The sequence below is a fragment of the Talpa europaea genome (assembly GCF_964194135.1).
Source record: "Talpa europaea genome assembly, chromosome: 12".
NCBI classification, from domain to species: domain Eukaryota; kingdom Metazoa; phylum Chordata; class Mammalia; order Eulipotyphla; family Talpidae; genus Talpa; species Talpa europaea.
In genome coordinates, this window is record NC_140079.1 from 101,659,087 (window position 1) to 101,684,819 (window position 25,733).

Consider the following 25,733-nt stretch of genomic DNA (forward strand, 5'->3'; position numbering starts at 1 on the left):
GTTTTTCAGGAGTAGTAACCGCAGACATAACATTCCGGAAAAGACAGGAAAGAAAGCAAACACGCTAGAACTGCCACATGCTCCCCTAAAATCAACACAGATCCTGGGAACCTGTGAGCTCTTAAGAGTATTCCATAGGGAGAAACAAAACAACTATGCTTTCACGTACAACTTATTTAATATGAAAATAGGGTATTAAATACAACTATTAAGGGACAAGTACCTTCAGAAGTCTCTGGACTTTGTCACTGTAAAACGCGTGGAAGCTGCCTACGCTGACACGCAAGACAACTCCCCCGACCCGCGACCCCCCCCCCCCGCCAGCCCAGCAGGGAGCCCTCTGGCGAGGGGACAGGATGGACATCGGCTCCTGCCCTGCTTCGCCCCCCCCAGGAGGGGTCAGCCTTCTGAAAGGAAACGGGCAGTCGCCACCTGCAGCCCCGCTGCGCTCCCCTGACTTTGCTAACTCGCTTTGTATCTGGAGTTAACAAAGCACAGCAGCTGCCTGGCGTGAGCACGCAGAGGCAAGAAAATAACCCCAGGAAGGGAAACACAGGCCAGAATGACAGGCCGAGGGCAGGACGCGTTCCGGCTGGGCGAGCGCTCATGGCCACGCGCCGGGCCGGCCTGCGGCCGTCGGGCAGGGAAGGGCCCGCAGCTGCCGCACCTCCTCCTCCCGTTCCCATCCCGCTGCGGCGAGCCCCTGGGACACACGCACTTCCCAAGTCCTAGAAAATAAATAAGGCAAAAAAAAATCCTTGGGGTTTGCTCTGGCCCTTGTTTGAGCCCCGGAGGAGGACGGGCGGGGCTGGCGCGGTGGGCGAGGACGTGCAGTGCGCTGCGGGCTCGGCGGCCGGGACGGCGGCCCTGCCTGCTCAGGCGCCTCCGCCTACACCGCGCTCGGCCCCGGGCTCAGAAGTCGTTGTCGCTCTCGTCCAGCGGCTCTGGCTCCCGCGCCCTCCGGCCGGGCTTGGGCGTGAGCACGATGCTCTCGTCTTCCAGGTCGTCCTCGTCATCCTCGTCCTCCATGTCGACCTCACTGTCCTCGGAGTCCTCCTGCGGGAGGAGACAGCGGATACCACCGGGGGCCCCAGGGCCACTGACCCGCCAGCAGAGACCCTCCTGGTTGGTGTCCGAGCAGGTCGAGGAGTCGTGGCACAGCAGGAGGCGCGCGCAGGGCAGAGTGGGCTGGGCCAGGGGCCTGGTGCGGGCAGGAGTCAGGAGCCTGCAGGCGCGGTGTGATGCCTGGGTGGGCGCCCAGGACGGGCTTCCCCGCCGAGGGCACAGCACCCTGGACCTGCCCCGAGAGCCAGCGGAAGCCGCCCCGCTCCCCAGGACCCAGCACACCGAGGGCAACAATCAGGGCAGGGCCTGGGGAGCAGGAAGGGGGGCTTTAGCCAAGCGGGATGGAAAGCCGCCCAGGAAACGGGGCAAGGAGCACAATGAAAGCAGCAGTCAGTGGCTGGCGCAGGACGCCCACGCGGCTCCGAATCCTTCGAGTCCTGCGTCCCAGGGAAGCCAGAGCGGGGGTCACGCCCCTAGATGAGTCCCAGCACACACTCTGCAATTTCCTTCCTAGCAAAGCAACACAAACCACCCCAAAGTGGCCCTCGTGCTCTCCACAGCTCTGCCCGACCCCGTCCCCTCCTGCGGACTCCTGGGGGAGCTCTGAGCGGGGCCGGCTCCCTGCATGGCCTCTGGGAGCTCGCTCAGCTGCTCCCACCCCGCCTCGCCCTCGTGCTCCCGCTGAGACCCAAACATTCAACTGCGTCCAGCCCGAAGGGTCCCGCTCCGTCCTCCTCTGGCCTGCAGGTTGCGCCAGATACAGGCCCGCAGGACACAGCTCCTTTCTAGAAAGCATCTGCAGGTCTCGGGGTGCCCCCACCTCACTTCAGCACCCCTTCACCTCCCTGATGCAGGGCAGGCTCAGCTCAGGGCCCTGGAACTCCTCTTTCTACTCTCCCCTCACAATTGTAGCAACCCCCATCCCTGTGGCTTAAGGGCCACCCACACGTGGATGGCCCCCCAGAGTCGATCTTCAGCCCAAACCTGCCCCTTGACCCCCAGGCTTTAATTTCAAGTGGCCACTCGACACGGGACAGGGGAGTCCTGCCGCAACTCACACTTAAGACCGTCCAAAGGCAAACGCCTGCTCTCCCAGCTCCCTCCTGGGCCCCAGCTCCGGGAGCGGGAACACAGGCCCACTGCGCCTCCAGAGGTGCCCTTCGTGCCTCGGCCTCCAACATCCAGTCGGCAAGACCTGACGGCTCTCACCTGAGAAACACGCCAAGGCCTGCCCCCCCCCCCCGCGGTGCCACCTGTGGCCGGGCTGTGCCCTGTGAGCTACACCACTGCCCGCACCTCCAGCAGCCGCCCCGCCGGGTCGGCCCGGCGCCAGGGGGGCTCAGGAGTCCGGGGGCCTCAGGAGTCCATGGCAACACCTTGCACTTGGGAGGAAATGTGGGGCTTCCCACATCACATAAAGCTCTACACGGCCCCTGATGCCACTGTCCACTGTTCCCTCTGCCCAGGAACGCCGCTGGCCGGTCCTGCCATGCAAGAGCCACACTCCCCGGGCCTTGGAGGCCCCCCCAGCACCAGAGACCTGCCCTGATCCGCCAGAAGGCAGCGCCCTCTCCCTGCATCGCTGTCGCTCTGCCCTGAGCCTGTGTCTTCTGGCCTCAGCGACCCCTGAGGATCTGCGGGGCTCTGCGCCCTGAGGCGCGGGCGGCTGCTGCGCCCTTCCCAGAGTCCACACCAGCGCCTGGCACTGGACGCTTCGAGCCACCCACCGAGCGCGAGAGCGAGCACAGGGAGGCGGGCCCGGCCCCGGGAAAGGTGCATGCGGCCTCCCTGAAAGAAACCAGAGATGCCAAGCACAGCGTTGCCAGCAGCTCTGAGAAAGCACTTGTTCTGGAAGCAGAAAGCAACACGGGCCAGAACTAGGAGCAGCCAGCGGCGCTCTGCAGGTGGCCGGGCCAGCCGGGGCCCAGCCCCGCCCTCTGCCAGCCGCTTGCCCGGCTTCTCCCTCCTGGCACTTTCTGCAGCAGGACTGGGACCAAACGGCCAGCCCCTCTGCACAGGAGCAGGCCGGCTGTCTGCGCAGCTGGCAGGGAGGCTGTGCCCTGCCTCCTCGCAGCGCTGCCAGGGACTGAGTAGCGGAGGGTCCAGAGAGGGGACCCAGCTCCACAAATGGGCCCCAGCCCGGGGCCCTGATTCCCGCTCTGGTTCGTGCAGGGAGCTCCCCACACAGCAAGGCTCACGGCGCTGGCAGCCTGACGCCACAGCCCCTCACCAGCCTTGGAGGCCCCGTCACGGCCCTCCCACGATGCAGCAGGAGAGTGATGGGTGAGCCGCGCCCCTTCCCCTCTGGGCTGCAGCTCAAGGGCCCCACGTCTCCACGGCCACGGCCTTTCTTGCCTCGTGTCTCAGCGCTCGCCCTCCTCCCCGGTGTGGATTCTGGACTATCCCACCACTCCTTGTGGGGCCATTTTTTTTTTTTTCAGGATTGTTTTTATTTTTTATTGTGGGGCCATTTTGAGCGACTTCTTGCACGGGAGACATCCGGGAGGGGTCTTGGCTAGTGCTGAGAGGCTTGAGACTGTCCTCACCCCACCCCACCCCACCTCACACACACACACAGATGAGGAAAAGGAAAACCAACCTGCTTCTTGGAGCTGGAAGTCTTGCATTTACCTAAGAGAGCTGGTGCTGCTTCCGTCTTTGGAAAGCGAGAATGGAAAGAACAGTGAGCAGGAAGAAGCAGCAGGAAGCGTGCTCATTCGAAAAGAAAAGAAACGCGGCACCAACAAGCAGACAAGAGAGTCCAACTCCTTGGGAACCAAGCCCAGCCACGCCGCCCGCAGGCCAGCCCGGCAGGGGGGACAGAGCACGGAGGGCGCCGGGCAGGACTCACGTCGTCGTCCGAGTCGCCTCCCTGCATTGTGCCCACGATGCGTTTGCCGGGTCTTCCTGTGGGCAGAGGCAGAAATTATGAAAACCTCGTAAGATAAGGCAGGAAGCAGCATTCAAAATTTGCTCTCCTTCAGGAAGTTCAGAAAGAAGGATCACAGTAAAAAATTTACTTAAGAGGCACCCGCCTAGGCAGAACTGTCAACAGATGGCAAAGCGTTTTCTGTATTTCCGCTTTGGAAAAAGGAAAAGGACAATAAAGCGTTAGCACAAATTATAGCTGCAAAAATAGATGCACATCCTGTAAGTGTTTTGGGGAAACCCCACTGTGTTCCATGCCAGCGTACCCCAGAACAGACGAGCCAGCAGGCCCCCTTTTATGGGGTGGGGCCGCATGGACTTGAATCCACACCTGAGCTTCAGAAAGAGGAGGGAGGCAGGTCCCGGCGGGGCCATCTTTCAACACCCTCATCAGCTAGGCCACTCGCCACTCCACCTTGCAGTGGTACCATCTGGGTGACCCCCGCCAGCGCTCAGCAGGGGCAGAGTGCTGCACCCACAGAAGCCAAGGAGCAGCACCAGGGTCGGGCCTTGGGGAAAGGCAGTGAGGGCAGCTCCAAGAGGAGCTCACTCAGGACCGGCCTGGAGATGGCCACCAGGAGCCACTCCCCGAACCTTCCCAGGTCAGAGAAGAGGCCCTCACGTTGTCTGTGGTCTGCTTACAGTCTTGGGGCGAGGGCCCTCCCACGCCAGTGCCAACCCCTCCTAGGGCCCTGGCGTCCCTCTGTGAAGTGGGCATCACCTCTAAACTATGCCAGGAAGCTGTTAAAAAATAAAGCAAGAAAAAAGGCGACCAGAGCATCTAATTTTATGAAAATGAAATGCAGTAAGGGTGGCTGAGCCCTGCACAGGGAAGCAGCTACCGACAGAAGTTCCCGTGACGTGAGGAGATGCCCCACTTAGATCCATGAAGCGGGTAACAGGCCACAGGGTATGAGAGGCGCTCTCGGCAGAGAAAGGGCAGTTCAGTGTTGTCTATCAAAACCAAAATCTGGAAGCTCTGGTCTAAGACTTCTGCCTTCAAATCGCCACTCACAGAAACCTAGAGAGACGCGCGGCTGCGCAGGCGCTGGGCAGGCACGGGCAGGGAGGGGGCGGCGGCCCCGCGGACGCGGCAGAGAACACAACGCTCAAGGGAAAGGGCGGCGTGAGGACCACGGACCCGCGGGGCCCAGCTGGGCCGAAACGTGCTTCGGCTGCTCCACGTGTGGGCTTGCCCGTGTGTGAGGGGCACCTCCGCCACTGCCACGACCCCTCTGAGGTGGGCCTGGACAACCCCCGGGGAGCGCCCACACTTTTTGTTGCTTGAACCTTTCGCAGCGAGAGAACAGGCACTGGAAGAACATCTTCGAACGCACAGGTGCTCCGCGGAGCCCCTTATGCAGGAAATCTTGGCTGGGAGGGACATAACTGGACTGAGCAGCTCGGATCCAAGAGGGCAGGGAGAACAGGGAGGCGGCAGCATTCGGGGCGTGCCAGGCCTCAGGTAAGTTCGGCTGTTCCCAGCCGGCGAGGTGCTCTGGCAGCCAGGACGAGCCGAGGGGTTTCAGAGCTGAATCCTGACAGGCCAGCGGGCAGGATGAGCCCGGGAGCAGGCCGCTCCCAGGGCTGCTGCCCGGGCCCCCCAGGGCGGGGAGGAGCACAGCACCTTGCATGAGCACCTCCATGGCCGTGCGCGGCTTGGCCAGCCGTCTCTCCTCCAGCTCGCTGTCAGACTCATCCTCCTGGATGTCGATGTCTGAGTCCTCGGTACCTGGTGGGGACACAGCAGGCGAGTCAAGGGGGTTCCACCATCACTTCCCGAACAGCTCTGCCCCCCACCCCCGGGCCTACACAGGCCAGCCGCCCCCTCAGCCTCTGCTCTGCTGATTCTGAGGCTCCCGGGACGTGCTGAGGTGCTGGGGGCAGGGTCAGCGTGGACAACAGGCTGTGGCTGCTGTTTTTCCAGAAAGTTTCCAGAGCAAGACAAAAGTGGGTCGATACATCAGTGAGAACACACTCCAGTACGTAAAACTGGAAAACGCAAGAGCCATCTATTACTGACACAACTCAGTAATAAAAAGACAAAGAACCTAAAAACGCGTCAAGGACTTGGACCTCGTTCCAAAGACGATGCACAAAGGGCCGGTGAGCACAGGAGGAGACGCGGCCTCATCAGCTACCAGGAAAATCAACCAAAGCCACAGGAGACGCCACGGACACCTGCTCAGGGATGATCCTTAGACCAGCGCCCAGCAGGAGCACACTGGGCCCGGTGCGGCCCCACCAGCTCCGCCAAGTACACTAGACACAGGTGAGGTCACTTCAATCACGTCTCACCCGACCTTACCTGGCTGAAACGTCATTCCAAAGTCACCAATTTCAAAAACCCTTGAGCACGCCCACTTCTTTCTCTCACCAAGTCTTCCGAAGCTGCTGGCCACGTTCCACGAGCAGCACATCCCCCTGGACCAGCCGGGGCCGAGTGCTGACGGAGCCCGCGCCCTCGTCACGTGCCCCAGTGCCGGCGCCCCCGGGGGACCGCGGGAGGCAGCGGCTGGCGCTGAGGCATGGTCCCCCGCTCCCCAGCACCACACCGGGAATCGGGGCTGCGCTCAAGTGCTCTCTAGGGCTGCCTGCGTCTGCCCGGGCATCAGAGGGCCCGCCAGTTCTAATGCTGCGGCCGAGGCCTGCGGAGGGCACAGTAGCCAGGTCGCCACCAGCAGGCGGAGAGCAGGACCGTGGAAGGTGAAGAGCTGCCCCGGACTCTCCCCACGCGCAAGGGAGGAAGGCCTCGGCCTGCTCCAGCTCTGGACCCCCGGCGACATCCCATCTCCTCCGCTCCCACGCTCCCCTTCCTCAAGCCCCGTACTCCAAACCCAACGCCCAACCCCAGCTGACTTTTCCTCCCGCTTAGCAGAGAAACTGGGATCCACAGATGTGAGCCCCCGAACTTGGGACCCACGATCCAGCTCATCCAACCTGCCCGCCTCAGTCCTTCCTGCGCGTTCACACCTTTCCGCGCTCAGGGAAACGCAGCCCCTGGCTCCCGGCCCCGTCCTGCCTGGACTTGCCTCACCTACCGTGCTCTCTCCCCGGCCCTCCTGATGGGCCTTTCACTAGAGCAGCATCTCCTATACTGACCCCCACTTAAAGCTGCACGTCTTAAACTCCCCTCCCCAGCCCCACCTCTTGCTCTGCTTTCGACCCCGGAGGCCTGGTCCACCTAGTCTGCCTCCTCCCGCAGGCACGAGCAGGAACAGGCCGGAGCCCTGTGCCCTGGGCGCTGAGGGTTCCCTGGCACCCAGCACTGCTCATCCAAGAAACGCCAAGAAACTGCTCATCCAAGAAGGATGTTGCTCCTTCTTGGCCTTAACTCTTGCCGAAAGGTACGATGAGATTTTCCTGTTCTGGGTGCTTCTCACAGGTGGAGGGTTCCGAACTACAGAAGGCTTTCTGTACCCCCGACCCCGACGCTCTGGGCAGTGCTCCCCCACATGCAGAAAAGCAAAGAAAGGCAGGGCAGCAGAAGACCCCTAAGATGAAGAGAACTAAAGGTGGTCCTTCCCAGATAGCTTCCTAACCTCTTTGCCCACTCTGTGCAATTAAGTAGTGTCCTTCATTAAACTGGCGTCAGCTAGAAATAATTTTCCTGAAACAATGCAACCACACATGCTCGGAAGAATCTTTGTCCGGGTGGCACAGGGGTTAAGCACAGCGCTGTGAAGCTGTCCGCCGCCTCGGCCGCACGAGTGCAATCCCCGGCCAGGGAGCTACCCACGACAGACCTCTCCCGTCTCCCCGCTGCTCCCCTCAGCAGTGGATTTCAGTGGATCTGCCTGTTCTGTTCCCCACTGTCTCTGGTGAGTCCTCCCACCCCCCCCAACACCTCTGGCCTGTACCCCAGCTCTTATATGCATAAATAAACAAATCTTTAAAACAAACAAAAAAAAGAATCTTTGTCCTTCAGAGGATCCCAAACCTGTGGATCACACAACCCATGCCTGGGCTCAGAATGGAATGGAAAAATAAGGCAAGGCCAGCAAGGGGCCTGACCGGGCTGGCCACCCAGTGCTGCCCTGGGCGGGCCTCCCAAGAGGACAAGCTCCTCGCCTGGGGTCATCGCTCGGGGCTGCTGGTTCTCCTGGCTGACCTGGAGCCACGAAGGGGAGGGGCTGCTTTGGCAGACAGGCCCTTGGGATCTCCCACACTTGCTCCTAGAGGCTCCCAGCAGGCCCTAACCTCCTTGCAGCTTGCTGAGACTCAGGAGAGAGGCCAGAACCAGCACAAAGGCCCTGGATACAGAGAAGGGACAGGCCACGCCTTACCCCCCAGGACACCAGCCTCAAGTGAAGAGGTTGTCAGGAAGACAGGGCGGAGAGCGGGATCAAGCCGGCACCTCCCACGCCAACGCCCGGGTGCTGCCGGAGAAGGCGCTGACCCCTCACAGACATGCCTCGGAACCGGGGTTTCAGAGGCTGGTAGCCCCACTTTTCCAGGCTTGCAGAGCAAGTTTGGGTTATTGGGGGGCTATCACTTCATTGCATTCTGAGACTTGCTTTCCTTACATTTGCCCTGAAATAAGGAAGCTGCCCCTCCGGGACCAAGCTTTCCTCACGGTTATCTACACACTTCAGGCCAACGGTAGCGCGTCAGTAGGGACGCGGCTCCAGTCGGTGTGAGAACCAGGCATGCTTTAAATGCCTTGTAATTTAACCAGCCTCCAGAGCGCGGGTTGATTAAAATGGCCCGACACAAGGGAGTGAGCGAACCGCCTTCTGAAAATAACTGAAAGACGCGCAGCATCTGCCGAGTGGCTGCTGTGGGGCGCTCACCTCCGCTCTTGAGCAGGCGTTTCTCCTCTTCCTTCAGCTTGTTCTGCATCAGGCGGAGAGTGTTTTCCGCTTCCTGGAACAGCAGAGACAAGACTCAGGCCAGGTGGCTTCTAGGGCGAGCGCTACCATCCTCGGCCAGGGGCCAGGCCGGTGCGTCCAGCTGAGCCCAGGGGAGCGGGAAGGAGAGAAGGGCAGGCCGAGCCCGGGTTGGGGAAGTGCGGAAGGGCGGGAGCCTGCTCAGAACCAGGGCCACCTGCTCGCACCTCAGGGTGAATCTTTGGTGCCTCTTTGGACCCAGGGATGCCCCCACATATGGGTATGAAGTGGCCCAAGTTTATTTCCACGGGCCCTTTACTCGTCTTTCCCAGGCTCGCAGTTAAACATCCTGATCTCCAGGCTCTTTTCATCGTCTTCAAAACATGCCTGCCCTGTACCCCGCTCCTCCATGACTGACCCCCATTCCTCCACGGCCTGAACCCTGCTCCTCCACGGTCTGAACCACGCAGCAGCGGCGGCAAATGGGCGAGTGTGCAGGTCACTCGCAGCCGGCCCTCCTGGACAGCAAGAGCGCTTCACCAGACTCAGAGACCCAGGTCTGCAAGGACAGCGAGTAAGAGGGAGACTGGCCGGGTCTCACCCCAAACACGCTTCAAATGACTGTTCTCACGTTAAACAGAAAAATCCCTAAAGAATGCGGATGATTCAAAGTGAGAGGAACTTGGTCCAATTTCCTTTGCTCAGTCCCTTATTCACCAACTCTGCGGGGATCGTTCCCCTTGGCCTTGCCCGGGGGCAAGAGGACTCTCTGTAAGAAGGGTGGGCGGCCCGGGCCACACATATTTCTTACACCAATCGGTATAGCCTCAGTCTTCTTCACAAGCCTCTGATTAGCTACTTTGGGTGATTCAGGTAACCAGGACTTGCAGATCTTGAAGTGACTGACCAAGCAGGGCCAGATACATAATTTGTAGGACTCAGCGCAAAAAATACACTGAAAAACTATTAAGAATTTTAAGATGGGGACAGCAGAGCCCGAAGGAAGCAGGGCCCTTCCAACCTCCTGAGCGCCACAGGCCTTGTGTGGCCCCGACATGGTCCCGAGTGTCCAAAACCACCACCTAACAGCAGAGACTGGGCCCGGGCTACCGCACCAGCAAAAAAGGATCACATGAGCAACCCTCACACTGACGAGGGAGAAAAGCGATGAAAACATCCACTGACTTCTCCCGCGGGTTACTGACATCGACAGGTCGGCAGGCACAGCTGACGCACCAGGGGGGCGGCCTGCACAGCGCGGATGGGCACCCACCTCGAACCGCTCCTGCTCCAGCCGGTGATGGTCTTCCAGCTGCTGTTCCAGGTAAGTCAGATTGCGAAATTTCTCTAAATAAACATCATACTGCTTTTGCAGTTCTTCCTCAATCTTCTCATACTCGTCCATAAATGCCGGCCTAGAACCACCACACAGAATAGAATGTGGAAGACAAATCAATACACAGAATGAGTGTGCCGGGCTAGCTTGGATCCCAAGGAAAGCCTCTCCCAGGCAAAGCTTCTCAGAGCTCACTTCCCTGCTCCTCCCCCCACTCCCAAAATAAACTTAACTTTTTTAAAATCAAAAAGATGTGCTCTTTATAAAAACTTGAAATAATCCTGAAAGTACTAAGAAAGCAGCAAAATGTGCTCATGATCCCATCACTCAGGCACTTCATAGCTGACACACACCTTTCCAGACTTTTCCAGGCATAAATACTTGGAGGAGGGCATTTTCAGACAAGTTTTAATTTTTATTTAATTTTTTAAAAGATTGATTTATTTATTTATACAAGAACTCAGGTAGGTACAGTCAGAAGCGCGGGAGGGTGAGAGGATTCACCAGAGCCAGAGCAGGGAACAGAACAGGCAGACTGACGAAATACACTGCTGAGGGGAGCAGCGGGCACAGCAGGAAAGGTCTGCACGCCATGTGGCCCTTGGTGGCGGCCGGGGATCAGGGATCGAACTGGCGCTGCAAAGGCTGCGGGCAACTTCGCAGCCCAGCGCTCAACCGCTGCGCCACCAGGAGAGGCCCAAGACGAGTTTTAAAAACATGACTTTAAAGGTAACTTTGAAGTCTTTTCCTCACTCATGAGCCTCGATCTCAGTGAATTGTTGGAGGCGGCCACCTTGAGTAGTGAGCAAAAGGGCCTTGACCTGAGTCCCTAAGGCATGTGAAAACACATGCGTCTCGGAGGAAAACCTCTGGGTGACAGGACTCGGTGTTGAGAGCCTGGAAGTGAACTGTGTACATCTCCACAGACTGACAACAACAAATAATGAGCTAACTTCCCAGGCGCTGGCTAGGAGGCGATAAGATTATGTGAGTGAGAACTAACCGCCTGGTATCCTACTGTCTGAAGTAAATAGATAATAGTAAAAAAATAGACTAATCATTTATACATGTTATCATTATGTGGTATGTTTTGATGTTACACCTGTTACAATTAAAATAGTATATAACGAGCACTAAGACAATAAAGATTTGCTGCATGCTGGACATGACAGTTCCCCATGTCTGATTTTCTTCCCCGTCGCGGTTTAGGTTCGGACTCACTAAAAGTCCACAGTGAATTATACCCCAAAAACATCTCTCAGAATCAGCAAGTGCAACACACACTATGTTCCCTGGGCCCAGGCTGCCCAGGTGTTCCAGGATTATAGTCAACCCCTCAAAAAAGGGAAGTGTTGGTTGTTAAAAATCAAAGCTAAGTTTTAAACCCATAAAAAATTTAAAAATATGATCATAACTTAAAAACCCTTTTCAACTGGCTTACCGAATTTGCTTTTTTTATTATTCATCTTACAGGGAAAACGCTCTTCTAAAAATATAAACAGGGCCTTCCCAGTGGTGCAGTGGGTTTTACGCAGCGCTGTGAAGCTGTCCACAGCCTCTGCAGCGCCAGTTCAACTCCCGGCTGGGGAGAAACCCACATGGCTTGGCAGACCTCTCCTGCCTCGCCCACTGCTCCCCTCAGCAGTGTCTTCAGTCCATCTGCCTGTTCTGTTTTCCGCTCTGTCTCTGGTGAATCGTCTCACCCGCCCGCACATCTGGCCTGTACCCCGGTTCTTGTATAGATAAATAAATCCTTAAAAATAAATAAATAAAAATATAAACAAACTAAAAGTGAGTTTATGCTCTTTTACCCCAGAGCTAAATACTCTTCTATTAAAAGGACTTGTGGGCCTCCCCTGGTGGCGCAGTGGTTGAGCGCTGGGCTGCGAAGCTGCCCGCAGCCTCTGCAGTGCAGGTTCGATCCCTGGCCACCGCTGGCGAGGGTCCCACATGGCGCGCAGACCTCTCCTGCCGCCCACTGCTCCCCTCAGCAGTGTACTTCAGACCTTCTGCCTGTTCTGCTCCCCACTCTGGCTCTGGTGAATTCTCTCACCCTCCTGCGCTTCTGACTGTACCCAGTGCTTGTATAAATAAATAAATAAATCTAAAAAAAAAAAAAAGGACTTGATGCTCAACAAAAAATGAATTCACAACTCAATTTTTAACGGACAAATCTGTCTGGTGGCCCTGATTTTAGAAGAGAAAGGGGGTGCTCTTGCCTGGCATTCAGCTCAGGGAAGGAGGCTTCGGGGGCTCCCCAGGTCACAAGCTGTAGCTCCCATGCTGCCCATTCGCCTGGCCTGCCTGGCCTCCCCAGCCTGCCCGGCCTCCCTGGCAGCCACACACTCCTCCACGTGCTCACACCTACCTGACGCTCTGCAAGGTCTGCAATCGCTTGCGGTTTCTTTCCAGTTCTAATTTTCTCTTTTCAATTTTGGCTTCCAGATTAGCTTCGTCAGAGGCCACATTGCTGAGCAGGTCTTTAGTCTTCTGAACCTGGGCCTGCGTTTCACAGGACATGACAGTGAGACAGCGCCGCCACCACGCCGCTCAGAGTGCAGGGTCCTGACCCCCAGGCTCAGCAGCACACAGGGGGCACACCCTCCCAGAGCCATCCCTCATGTAACCAACCAGAAGGAACATCAGTGAGGAGGCCCAATGCAAAGGGTGATTCACTGCCCGGGAAATGAACGAGGGGGGACGAGCCCTGAGGGCCTGAGAGGCTGCAGCCCTCTTGCCAGATGCCAAGGTCAGCCCCGTTTCTGCTCCTCACTCGCTCTGTCTGGTCCAGGCTATTCCCGGATGGAAACTGCAGAGCTGGGGACACACACACGCACGAGCATGGCTCTTATTCAGGAGGGGACAAAAGAAACTGTCGCTGGGCTCAGCCCAAATCCACTGCCTGCTGGGACCCAGATGAGGTTCCTCTTCCCTCTTCCTGGCCTCTGCCTCTTGGTGACCAACCACGCAGAGAAACCACGCGGGGCACAAAGCCGGCGGCAGTGGCTTCCTCAGTCACTGGCTGCGCTGTGAAGCAGCCCCTAGCAGGGAGCCCGGTAGCGGCGGACAGTCCAGGCAGGGGTGGAACCGCAGCCCTCCCGCCTTGCCACTGCGCACGCTGGAAGCTGCCTGGGAGGCTGGCCAGGTCGGCCCGTGCCCAGCGCCCCATCTGTGGCTCAGGAAGGCCTGGAGTGTCACCCCTGAGTCGGAACAGGCTCAGTGCCCTATAATGCTGCACTGACCGCTCACCTGCAAGCCTTGGGGACTCACCCACAGGCCCAGACACCCTCCCCCGCGCTCATGCAGCACATGCATGGAAGCCACCACGGCCCTTGACGGCGGCTTTACAGTTTCTTTTTTTTGTCTAAGCTCACGAGCTATTTCCAAGACGCTTTCACTAAAACCATTGCAACACTGACGACCACACTGCAGAGGCCTACAGACCCAAAGAGAGGTTGCCCTCACGGGAAGACAAGTGGGTCTCCTTTCTTAGAAACAATTTGAGTTGATGGCAGCTATTTACTATTTCTCTGAATCAAAGTTACATTTAACCTAGTGAAGGGCCTCTCCAGTAGCGCAGCAGGTTGAGCACAGCGCTGTGAAGCTGTCTGCAGCCGCTGCAGCGTGAGTTCAATTCCTGGCAGGCCGGGAGATACCCACATGGCACAGTAGGCCTCTCCTGTCTCGCCCGCTGCTCCCCTCAGCGGTGTATTTCGGTACCTCTGCCTGTTCTGCTCCCCGCTCCCTCTGGTGAATCTTCTTGCCCCCCGTGACTCTGGCCTATACCCCACTTCTAAAATAAAAAGGTAAAACAAAAACAAAAACCTAGTGGACTTATCTGACTTCAAGGAATAAAATGATTTTTAAAAGGGTAACAATTCATCAAAGGAGACCAATGTGATAAACACAATTTTCCCTGGATTTCCTGGTGGGGGAGGAGGCCATACTTCATGATCCCTTTGAGGGTCCATGTTACTGCCGTGTGTTCGCCTCGGAATGATCATGCATCAGACCTTCCGCATGAGGGGGTCCCTGCAGGCGTCCATCAAGGGTTGAGCATGCCCTCTCCTGCTGCTCTGCATAGTGTGCACCCAGGGCACCCAAGGGCACACCCAGGCGTTTGTGACTCGATTCAGCCAGAGCACTGGTCGGCCTGAGACTCGGATGATCTTTTAAAAACGTTTAATTTTGAAATAGTCACAGACTTAGAAACCAGGTGGAGTACGTCACAACACACTTCCTCCTGATCTAGGTGAGGGTAGCTAACCTGATATCTCGTCAACTCTAAACCTCGCAAGAGTAAGATCTTTGCTCTACACAACCACAAACGCTCCTCACAACAGGAAGTTCACATGACTCGCTGCCACCACCGCACCCTCAGCCCCATTCACGGGCCCCACTCGCCCTGGGAGCGCTGAGCAGTGGCCAGGCCACCTGAACATCCCATGACCTGCCTCCTTCCCCTCCACCAGCCTGGGGCGGCTCCCCACAGCCCTTCCCGGACACTCACAGCCTCCTCACAGGTCACTAACCACCCCTCAATTTGCCCCTGTCCACCATGCTTCAGGTCACCACCTTCTCCAGGCCAGCATAGGTAAGCCCGTGTCCTACCAGCTATGTGGGATCGTGGTACCATCGTTACTGGTGGTGTTCACTTTGATCCCTCGGTAAGGCGTGTCTGCCGCGACCCTCCATGTGAAGAAATGTGAAGAAGTACTTTGTGATAAATAAGTACTCTGTGGGGAGCTGCTGTGAAACAACATAAAAGACCTGCCCTTGGGCCTCCCCAGGTGGCACAGGCGGTTGAGCACAGCGCTGTGAAGCTGTCCGCAGCCTCTGCAGTGCAGATTCAATCACGGCCAGCTACAGAGATACCCACATGGCACGGCAGACCGCTCCTGTCTCGCCCGCTGCTCCCCTCAGCAGTGGATTTCATCAGTCTGCCTGTTCTGTTCCCCACTCTGTCTCTGGTGAATCCTTTCATACACACCCTCCCGCACCTCTGGCCTGTACCCCGGTTTTTGTATGCATGTATAAATAAAATCTTAAAAAAAAAAAAAAAAGATCTGCCCTTCATCAGCTTTCCGTGTGTGGTTCAGAATCCATCACTGTGACTTATTTATTTTGGTGCTTAAACTGGCCTTGGTTTGGCCAAGAAAGAGCACTCGAGCCGGCACGTCCTTCACACGGGCCCCTTTCACTCCACGAGTACTTGCTCACTTCCTGGCGCCACTGCACCCTGCACTCCCCTGCCGCAGCTCTGCAAACAGTTGTCCCTCTCGACCCCCCAAGAGCCCTAGTTCCTCTAGGAACTAGGAACAGTCACGATGGGGGTGCGAGCCTTGCTCAGAGCTAACCACCCATGGACACGCTGTTTGTGTGCAGGGACACATATTGACATACACACAGACATGCACACCCTCACCACACACACGCCTATCAAATGTATTCCTGTGTCGATCTAGACATACTGAAAACCAGGCATTAACCCACACCTCTAATTTCAGGGTTCATTTTAATATTCCCCCTTTTCATAACTCTCTTCTTTCATCAATCTGCTTATATGTAAATAACCGCCCACCCCGGCTGCCCCAGCCACCAACTCTGACTCCCTGGGCTGTGCCATCGAATGATAAGGACAGCATAAAAACCTAACCATCGGAATCCTGTGCAACTCACAGAAAATTCTTGCTTCATAACTGCTCCTAATGTGCACAAGCCGTCCTCGCCTCATGTAATGAATCACCATATGCCAGAGACGACGACACGCGATACAGTTTAGAATCAAGAAAATCGGGTGGCACAGGGGTTACGATGCAGCACAACGAAGCTGTCCGCAGCAACTGCAGCATGAGTTCAATTCCCAGCCAGGGAGCTACCCACAGGGCGCAGCAGACCTCTCCTGTCTCCCCGCTGCTCCCCTCAGCAGTGGATTTCAGTCGATCTGCCTGTTCTGCTCCCCACTCTGTCTCTGGTGGATCCTCTCACCCCCCGCATCCTGGCCTGAACCCCAGCTCTGGTATTTATAAATAAATAAGTCTTTAAAAAAAACAGAATCAAGAAAATCTAGAAGAAATGGTTCAATAAAATGTGAAGAGTCCATAACACAAAGCACTACTTACAAAATTTACCGAAGAACTCAAGAGATCAGTCACAAGAGAAACTGCTCATATTTACCAGCAGCGAGCCACCCGGGCCTCTGGGCCAGCTGTGATGCTTATTTCCCAACCAGCACATCTCTCCCTTGCTGGCCCAGCCTGCTCCACCTTGTAGAGGCGATAAATCAATAGTTGCGAGTTCCAGACACAAAAACATTACATAGAAGCAAAGTAATCTTGGGCTTCCCCCAGTGGCGCAGCGGTTGAGCACTGGGCTGGAAGCTGCCCGCAGCCTCTGCAGCAACAGTTCGATCCCCGGCCCCTGGTGAGGGGGTCCCACATGGCGCGCAGACCTCTCCTGCCACGCCCGCTGCTCCCCTCAGCTGTGCACTTCATCAGTCTGCCTGTTCTGTTCCCCACTCTGGCTCTGGTGAATTCTCTCACCCTCCTGTGCTTCTGACTGTACCCAGTGCTTGTAGAAATAAATAAATCTTAAAAAAAAAAAAAAAAGGCAAAGTAATCTTACCAAAATATCTTTTATTGCAATTCTCATCACTTTTTCAGTCTCATTTATTTCCAGAGGTCTGGCAATTGCTTCTGTTCTCAGTTCCTATGGAAAACAATGAAGTCACGTTTTCAAAAGAATAATTCTCAAAACCAACTCCCAGATCTTTATATTGCTGGTGGACAGTTCGCAACAATTTCATGACAGCGTGGATCTCGTTATACACTCTTCTGCCGTCACCTGCTCAAATGCTGATTCTCCACCCCTGCTACCAGCTTGGCCTCTCTCTCAGCTCAAGGCCCTCCTGGTAGCTACAAGGCCCATGTCCCCCTAACACCATGGGCAAAAATGAGCTGACCATCCTTACCTTTTCTCCCACATTAGCTTCTTTCCCTGCATTCTGCTCAAGTGACCCCACACTAAGTGCAATGTAACTTGACACACTTTCTGCAGCTGATGACAAGCGTCACGGTGCCCTGTCTCTCCCCAAGCATTTCCCATCCATCATCAAGGGGCATTTGTGCCTGTCACAGAAGTACCAGAATCTCCTGTGACATGGGATTTGAACATCAATGCAGTGATGAGGCTCCTGGAGCACTTCTCAAACTCTGTCTTGTGCTTCCTTTATTCCACAATCCATCTCATGTGCCCACTGGCAGAGAACCACCATGGGCAGGATCATGACTTACTCGAGGGCACATGGCTGGTGCCTTGCCGAGGCTGGTGTTGGTCCTCAGTGAATGTTTGCTGAGTGGACAATAGACAAATTTTGGAGAGGGCATCTTCCCTGGATTATGACTGCTCAGAGTTTGAAGTTCTACACTCAGAGGGTCATGGTTTCTGGCAACAGTTCAGCCACTGATGGCTGCACCGACTCATTATGGAATGGTGCTAAAAGTGCCCCCACTGGCGTCATGGTGACACAGCTCCAGTGGCGACGAGCAAGTGAGCAGCTCTCATCCAGGGCCTGCTAGGAACGTGTGTAGACACACGTGTACTACACCTGAGCAGGACTCCCCGAAAGCCTGGAGCTGCCTTGTAAGTCAAGTAGCGAGCAGACACTCATGGTAGTTTTGTCTGGCAAGCATGTTTAACCAAGTGGCAACCACCAGGTCAATATATCAAGAGGAGACGGTGACCAGGCACCCAGTCCCCCTTCCCGAGACTCCCATTTCCACTGTGCTCCAGGCACAAAGGCAGGGCAGGAGGGAGACACCATTATACTGCAGCACCAAGGCCAGAGCAGCCACAGCAGACACACCTGATGGCAAGGGAATGAATTAAATGTACTTAAAAACACCAGGCGTGAGCACGTTTGCCTCAGATGTCGTAAATTCTTATAGGGCAGGAAGGGATTAAAGAATAAGAATAATAAATAATAACTCCACTTCTTAACCTGTGGGCTCCATACTCTGCTGTACATTAGAATCACTGGATCACTTGAGGAACTTTAAAAACCAGATGGCTGGGCCTCCCTGGTGGCCTAGGGGTTGAGTCTCAGGCTGTCACTGCTTTGGCCTGAGTTCAATCCCCCGCCAGGGAGCTGACCCACGTGGCGCAGCAGACCTCTCCTGTCTCCCCGCTGCTCCCCTCAGCAGTGTATCTCAATAGATCTGCCTGTTCTGCTCCCCACTTTGTTTCTGGTGAATCTGCTCATGCCCCGCACTTCTGGCCTGCGCCCCAGCTCTTCTATGCAAAAATAAATTTAAAAAATCTTAAAGACCATGCCCCCTTACGCCCTCCCAAGGGGATACCACCGGGCAGCAAGATTTGGGAACCATGGGCTTCTGGGAGGCTGCTGAGAACACAGGCTGAGTTCACCCCGCAGGCACCACAACTCCTTTGTGGGCACAAGGAAAGTTTCATCAACACGCCGCCTACTGGCCACTTCTGACCCAGCAGCAGAGGGGTAGCTGCGGACACAGATGCTGCCCAGCTGCCTGGAAGCTGCTTACCCTGAGCTCCACCTCCTTGCCCAGCAGGTCATACAGAGACGCGCCTTTGGAGGTGATTTCAGAAGCGAGCTGCCTGGCTGCTTTCAAATCTGCAATCTGGAAGGGAAATACCAAACCCAGAAACCTCAGTCACAGGTTTTTAATAGGCATCCAGAAACAACCAGTCTGTTCACATGAATTCCCACCTCTGGTCAGGACAGCTGACTACAGAGCACATTTTCCACAAGGCACATCTTTACATCCTGCAGAAGATCCCACGTGCAACTCAAACAAACGCCAGGACTCCTACGTCTCCCTGAGAAAACCACACTGTCCAGTCAAATATAATATTCCTACAGCCAGGAAGTGTTAGAGGGTGAAAGCAGACATGATGCCCTCGTGGGCCAGGTCCCAACAGGGGAGCTGTTCTATGGGGGGATGGGACCTGGGGAGCTGGATCTGCTTGTACCGTCACTCTCTGTGCTGGTGACTAAAGACTCCACTTTGAACTCTGGGATGTTTACACTCTCCGAGGCTTCAGCCACACCTGGCAGCTCGGTCTTGCTCCTGACACCTGCCCCCCAGAGCAGCTCTCACAGTCACTCTGCTCACAGTCACTCACGGTGACTCTCACAGTCACCGACACCTTGTGCTTTCTGACTGGCATCTCTGCCTCCCGCTTCAGTCTGCTCTCAACCCAGCAACCAAAGTAGCCCTTTAACATGAAATTCAAATTGTGCACTTCTCTGCTCACAGATTTCCCCTTTAGAAGAAAAGTCAGGGCCTCCCCTGGTGGCACAGCGGTTGAGCGCTGGGCTGAGAAGCTGCCCACAGCCTCTGTAGTGCCGGTTCGATCCCCGGCCGCCAGCGAGGGTCCCAAGGAGCACAGACCTCTCTTGCCGCCCGCTGCTCCCCTCAGCAGTGTATTTCGTCAGTCTGCCTGTTCTGCTCCCCGCTCTGGCTCTGGTGAATCCTCTCACCCTCCCACACTTCTGACTGTACCCAGTGCTTGTATAAATAAATAAACAAATCTTCAAAAAAAAAAAAAAGAAGAAAAGTCAGACTTCACGTGGCTTCCTGGCACCATGTGTTCTCTCTGACCCCTTCCCGTGGTACCCTCTAGTACCACGACCCCCTTCGTCTTCCTCAAACACACAGAACACACCCTTATCAAAAGGCATGTGCCCCATGGGCCTCCCTGGTGGTGCAGTGGGTTGAGCACAGCACTGTGAAGCTGTCCACAGCCTCTGTAGAGCGGTTCAATTCCTGGCCGGCTCGGGAGATTCCCACATGGCGCGGCAGACCTCTCCTGCCTCACTCGCTGCTCCCCTCAGCAGTGTCTTCAGTCCATCTGCCTGTTCTGTTCTCTGCTCTGTCTCTGGTGAATTCTCTCACCCTCCTGTGCCTCTGTGCCCCATTTCTTGTATAAATAAATCTTTTTTTTTTTAAAAAAAAAGGCACGTCCCCCTTCAAGGAGAAACCCCTGCAAGGCTTGCTCATTTCCCTCCTTCAGATCTCTGCCGAAAACCCCTCCAATCCCAATGCCAGCCTGTCCCCCTCCTAAAGACACCTCTCGGCCTCCCCAGCCCCTGCTGAGTTGCAGTTCTCCACACGCCTGACCACACCTGACCTGCCATTCCTTCTGCTCATTGTTACTCCCCCAACTGCAGCGTAGGAGCCAGGCCTGCCCACCCTGCGCACGCCTGTGTCCCCAGTGCCTGTGCAGCGCCGGCAGAGTGCGGTTTCAAAAACAGTTGATTTATCGTGACTCCTGCTTTTATCCAAATGCCAATGCATTCAAAACTGACAAACTACCCTCAGTTAACAGAACAAAGAAGTGTTATGACTACCAGACATGTTTCATTCCAAGTTTAAGAAATAAGCTCTAGGGCCTCCCCGGTGGTGCAGCGGTTGAACACTGGATTGGTTGAGTGCTGGGTTGCGAAGCTGCCCGCAGCCTCTGCAGCTCCGGTTCAATCCCCGGCCACCAGGCGAGGGTCCCACATGGCGCGCGGACCTCTCCTGCCGCCCGCTGCTCCCCTCAGCAGTGCACTTCGGTCCTTCTGCCTGCTCTGCTCCCCGCTCTGGCTCTGGTGAATTCTCTCACCCTCCCGTGCTTCTGACTGTACCCAGTGCATGTATAAATAAATAAATAAATCTTTAAAAAAAAAAAAAAAGAAATACGCTCTCTATCACTACGAGGCTCTCACTGGTCCTTACCTTTGAGCCAAGATCAAACTTGAACTTGCTGATGTCTTCCTCTCCTATTTTAGAGCCCTCTAGGCCTTTGGTCTTCATGGCATTATAAAGCACAGAGGTGATCTTCAGTAGTTCTTTCACTGCATATCCATCTGCTTGATAAAGCTTCTTGGTATTGAGTTTTATATGTGCCTTGGTGGCCTATTTTCAGACCAAAAAAAGAGTTTAAAGCCCTTTGCATGGGGCCTCCCCAGTGGCGCAGCGGTTGAGCGCTGGGTTGTGAAACTGCGCGCGGCCTCTGCGGCGCCGGTTCGATCCCCGGCTGCTCCCCGGCCACCGGAGGAGGAGGGTCCCACATGGCGTGCAGACCTCTCCTGCCGCCCGCTGCTCCCCTCAGCAGTGTCCTTCGGTCCTTCTGCCTGCTCTGCTCCCCGCTCTGGCTCTGGTGAATTCTCTCACCCTCCCGCACTTCTGACTGTACCCAGTGCTTGTATAAACAAAACAAACAAACAAGCCAGCAAACAAATAAATAAAGCATGCCTCTATTAAAAAATAAATAAATAAATAAATAAATAAATAAAAATAAAGCCCTTTGCATGTAAAATATAAATGAAATCCCGTGAAGGTAATTTACAAATGTTTCTGCTGACAAGTGGGATATAACCATTAGGTTATATGAAGAATCAAACTCTCATGTGACTCATACATCGTGAGTCAGGGTGCACACTAGTGCAGTGTCGATGGAGAGCAATCTGGGAAGTGATGACAAAATCACAAATGTACCTCTTCTAATCCAGAGAGTCCAATCCTAAGAATTAAAACTATGCATGTACACAACAAAATATGTACAGGTTATTCGTTAGAGCGCTGTTTCAAAGAGCAAGTGACAAACAGCCTAAATGTATACCTGGATAAGTTATACACCTGATGGCATCTGTGCAAGCAACACTACTCAGGCGTAAGAGAGAATGAGGGAATCAACATGTATTTGGTAAATTCTCTAAAATTTACCAATTAAGCGAAGAAAACAATATTCTAAATAGTGGTGTATAACATGCCGCCATTGTGTAAAAGAATATATATCCTATTTGCTTAAAGAAACCCTAGAAGATACTGGAAATAGTGGTTATAGGGAATGGAAGTAAGCAAATGGCAGATACAATAAAAAGTGATTTTACACTGTATCAAGTCATGATTTAAAAAAATCTTTTGAGGGCCTCCCCGGTGGCGCAGCGGTTGAGCGCTGGGTTGCGAAACTGCGCGCGGCCTCTGCGGCGCCGGTTCGATCCCCGGCTGCTCCCTGGCCACCGGAGGAGGGTCCCACATGGCGCGCAGACCTCTCCTGCCGCCCGCTGCTCCCCTCAGCAGTGGACTTCGGTCCTTCTGCCTGCTCTGCTCCCCGCTCTGGCTCTGGTGGATTCTCTCACCCTCCCGCGCTTCTGACTGTACCCAGTGCATGTATAAACAAAACAAACAAACAAACCAGCAAACAAATAAAGCATGCCTCTATTAAAAAAAAAAAAAATCTTTTGACTCACAAAATGTATTTCCTATTTTAAAATAAAATTATTAATAAAGAATTAAAAAAAATTTTCTGATAAACGGCTCCACTTCAGTACCAGAAACCTCGTCCGTCTTTCTAACGTAGCTAATTTTATGACTCATCACATTTGCCATGAACTAACCATGAACTGGGCAATCGCCTTAATGAAGAAAACTCGGTCCTGTTCACTCTCGACATCAGAAGGGATGTCAGTCTGCGGTTCATACCTGTGCCACAGAGAGAAGACACGTCACTCAAGCGGAAAATCTACCAAAGAGAAAGTGGACAACTGAGAGCTGGAGCTGCGAAAGGAAGCTCTCCCAGCGCCCAGCTAAGGCAGTGACATTAGACACAACCTCAAGCGCAACACAAAACACCAAATGCCTAGTGGAGCTAACCCTCACCCAAGAGTAGGTTTAACTGACTTTGAACATTAAATGTGGGGCTCAGCTTACAAAATTAAATCTATCTCAGACCTTACAGTGTAGTTAAAAGAATCCCAACTACCACTCTGGCCGACAGCCTTTGTCCCAGAGCTGACTAATGAGCTTCGAGAAGTTGCAGTTACTGCTGCCCCAACAGGGATCAGCATTTCGCGTCCTCCGCTTTTCCATACAGCCTGCAATCTAAGAAGGATTTTACATTTAAAAAATATCGTTTAGAGCCTCCCCTCATGGTGCAGGCAGTTGAGCGCAGCGCTGTGAAGCTGTCTGCAGCCTCTACAGCATGGGTTCAATTCCCGGCCGGCTGGCGAGACGCCTACATGGCGTGGCAGACCTCTCCTGTCTCGCCCGCCTTTCTGTTCCCCACTCTGTCTCTGGTGAATCATCTCACCCTCCCGCACATCTGGCCTGTACCTGGGTTCTTGTTTGCATGAATAAATAAATCTTTGAAAAAAAATTACAAAAATTAAAAAAATCTTTTTAAAAAGTTGCAGTTACGAAAGATCTCTGCTATGTATTTTTGTGTGTGTTTTAAATGATATTTTAATTAATTTATTTATTTTTAAAGATTTATTTATGCATATAACAGCTGGGGTACAGGCCAGAGGTGTTGGGGGGGGGGTTGAGAGAATTCACCAGAGACAGAGTGGGGGACAGAACAGGCAGATCAACCAAAGTACACTGCTGAGGGGAGCAGCAGGGAGACAGGAGAGGTCTGCTGCGCCATGTGGGTAGCTCCCTGGCCAGGAGATCCAACATGCTGCAGTGGCTGCTGATAGCTTTATAGGTTGTACCTTAACCCCTTGTGCCACCAGGGAGGCCCCATAACTGCAACCTTTAAAACAAAGTTTGTGAATTGGCAAAGCCTGAATCCTAAAAGATTTTACCACAGGGAAATGTAAATTATTTCTCATCAGGGGAGCTCCCTGTCACTCCGGGTGCAGGTGTGGTGGGGAGCCTGCCCCAGTGCCCCAGCTCTGCTGCTTCCCATTGAGAAGCAGGCTTTTGTCACTGGCTGGGGTGCTCCCTTCTCCCACTGCTCCTTAAATGCCACCGAGTTTGGAGAGGTGACAGCCGAGTCTGTCAAACTCAAATTTGTTTGAAGTCTTCCTCTTGCGTCACAACAGTATCCTGTTTCTAGGAAGCTAATGAATCAAATCTACTTTTCACCCTCAGGCCTCCATAAAGCACAGCTCTAACCTTTTCACAAGCCAGAGAAGCACTTCAGATACAAGTCCGAAATTCGGTGTGCGGAAATTTTCCATAGAAATGTGTCGAGGGTACCCCAAGGCTCTCATCATCTCGGTAAAATCTGTCCAAGGTAAAAGAGAATTCAGTCAGTTCCTCATTATCAACTTAGTTTTGGGTTTTTTTTTTTTTTTTTTTTTTGCTTCTCCTTATTTCCAACCCATGGACGTGGTTTGGGGGACTCCATCAACTCTCTAAGGAGGTTTTCAAAAATTAAAAAAAATAATGATCTGCAACCTAGACAGCATTTAAGTTCATTGGGCATTAGTGGTTGGCCTGGATTCACCAGACAGTAGTTGTCGGTTTTTTGAAATCTGAAGTGATGGAAATAAAGCAGCCGCCGCCCCATCACACGGCACCGGCACCCAACCCTCGTCCTGCTGCAGCGTCACTGTCCAAAGGGGATGATCTGAGGAAGAGTCTCATCCCAAACCGCACAATTGCTTGACATTTATTAGTGACCAAAATGTACAGAAATCCACTTCTCCTACATTCTTCCCAAAACAACTCCTCCAGAGGCCCAGCAGAGCGCTGGCCTCACCCAGGGGCGCACGGGAAGGGAAGCCGTCCGGGGGCGCGGAGACGGGGTGCGCCCCGCGCGCGTTCTCACTGGGGAAAAGGAGCCCCTCGGAACTGGAAGGAGTGATTTTTAAGGTGAAATTTCAGGCACCAGCACCAGGCTAGAAAACGTGCGTGAAGGGCTTCTTCGGCCCGCGCGGCCTGGGCAGGTGCGCAGGGGCCTCGACGGCCGGATTCGGGACACGAGCGCCCGAAGGCAGGAGCCGCGTCCCGCCGCCCCCGCCCGCCCGGCCCGCGGGCCCCGCAGCAGGCGGCGACCCCCCCCCCCCCGGGCCTCGCTGCGGCTCTGGAGGACGGGCCTGGAGAAGGCCCGGGGAGGGCGAGGGCCCGCGGCAGCAGTGGCGGGCGCTCCCCCGCCCCCTGACAAGGGTTTTCGGGGTCCCCGGCCGCGGCCTCCTCGGCCTGTGCGCGCGGGCGGCTCGGCGTCCCGGCGGGGGCCTCGGGGGCCGCAGGCGTCGCGAGCCGCGGTCCCCCCCCGCCCCCCGGCGTCGCGGTCGCCCCCGCGCCCTGGGCCACGCACCCCACAGGCCCGACCCGCGACCCCCCCGCCCGCCGGGTCAGGCGGCCCCGCGCCCCCCGCGCGCGAGCGGCCGCCTCGGGGCCCGGGGTGGGGGCGGCGCGGGCCGCCGCGGGCTCGGGCAGGGGAGGGGGCGCCGCGGGCTCGGGGCCGGGCGGCCTTACTGCGGAGGTCGCGGAAAGACATGGCGCTCGGCCCGGGGCCCGCGTCCGCCGCGCTCGCCCCTCGGCGCGCCGGTCTCCACGGCAACCGACGGGCCCGCGAGCCCCGCCCCGACGGCGCGCGGCAGGGGCCAAACGGGCGGCGGCGACGCGGACGGGCCAGCGCGCATGCGCACCGGGCGGCGGGGGGGGTGGGGCGCGCGGCCCCGGGGTCACCCCCCACCACGGGCCGGCGCCGCGCCAGGGGCGCCCCTGCTGCTCCTCACGCGCGGCTGGCGCCCCAGGGAGATGCGCAGTGGCGCGCGCCTCCTCCCGGCCCCCGTCCGCCGGCGTCGGGGCGCGAGCGCT

General features: G+C 55.6%; 1 protein-coding gene across 2 annotated transcripts; it reads right to left on the minus strand.

Annotated features, from left to right (window-relative positions):
- Positions 1-912: 912 nt before the first annotated feature.
- On the minus strand, positions 913-25,410 carry CLUAP1 (clusterin associated protein 1; the record flags this gene model as incomplete). Of its 2 annotated transcripts, XM_084249387.1 has the most annotated exons (13): positions 913-1,056; positions 3,665-3,721; positions 3,917-3,972; positions 5,621-5,725; positions 8,787-8,859; positions 10,096-10,237; positions 12,527-12,660; positions 16,783-16,866; positions 18,717-18,812; positions 20,916-21,095; positions 22,580-22,664; positions 24,081-24,192; positions 25,389-25,410. In XM_084249387.1, 13 exons carry the CDS (start codon positions 25,408-25,410, stop codon positions 913-915), a joined length of 1,290 nt encoding a protein of 429 aa, XP_084105513.1. The 2 variants fall into 2 exon arrangements, with proteins under 2 accessions (XP_084105513.1, XP_084105514.1); XM_084249388.1 differs by lacking the exon at positions 3,665-3,721.
- Positions 25,411-25,733: the final 323 nt, after the last annotated feature.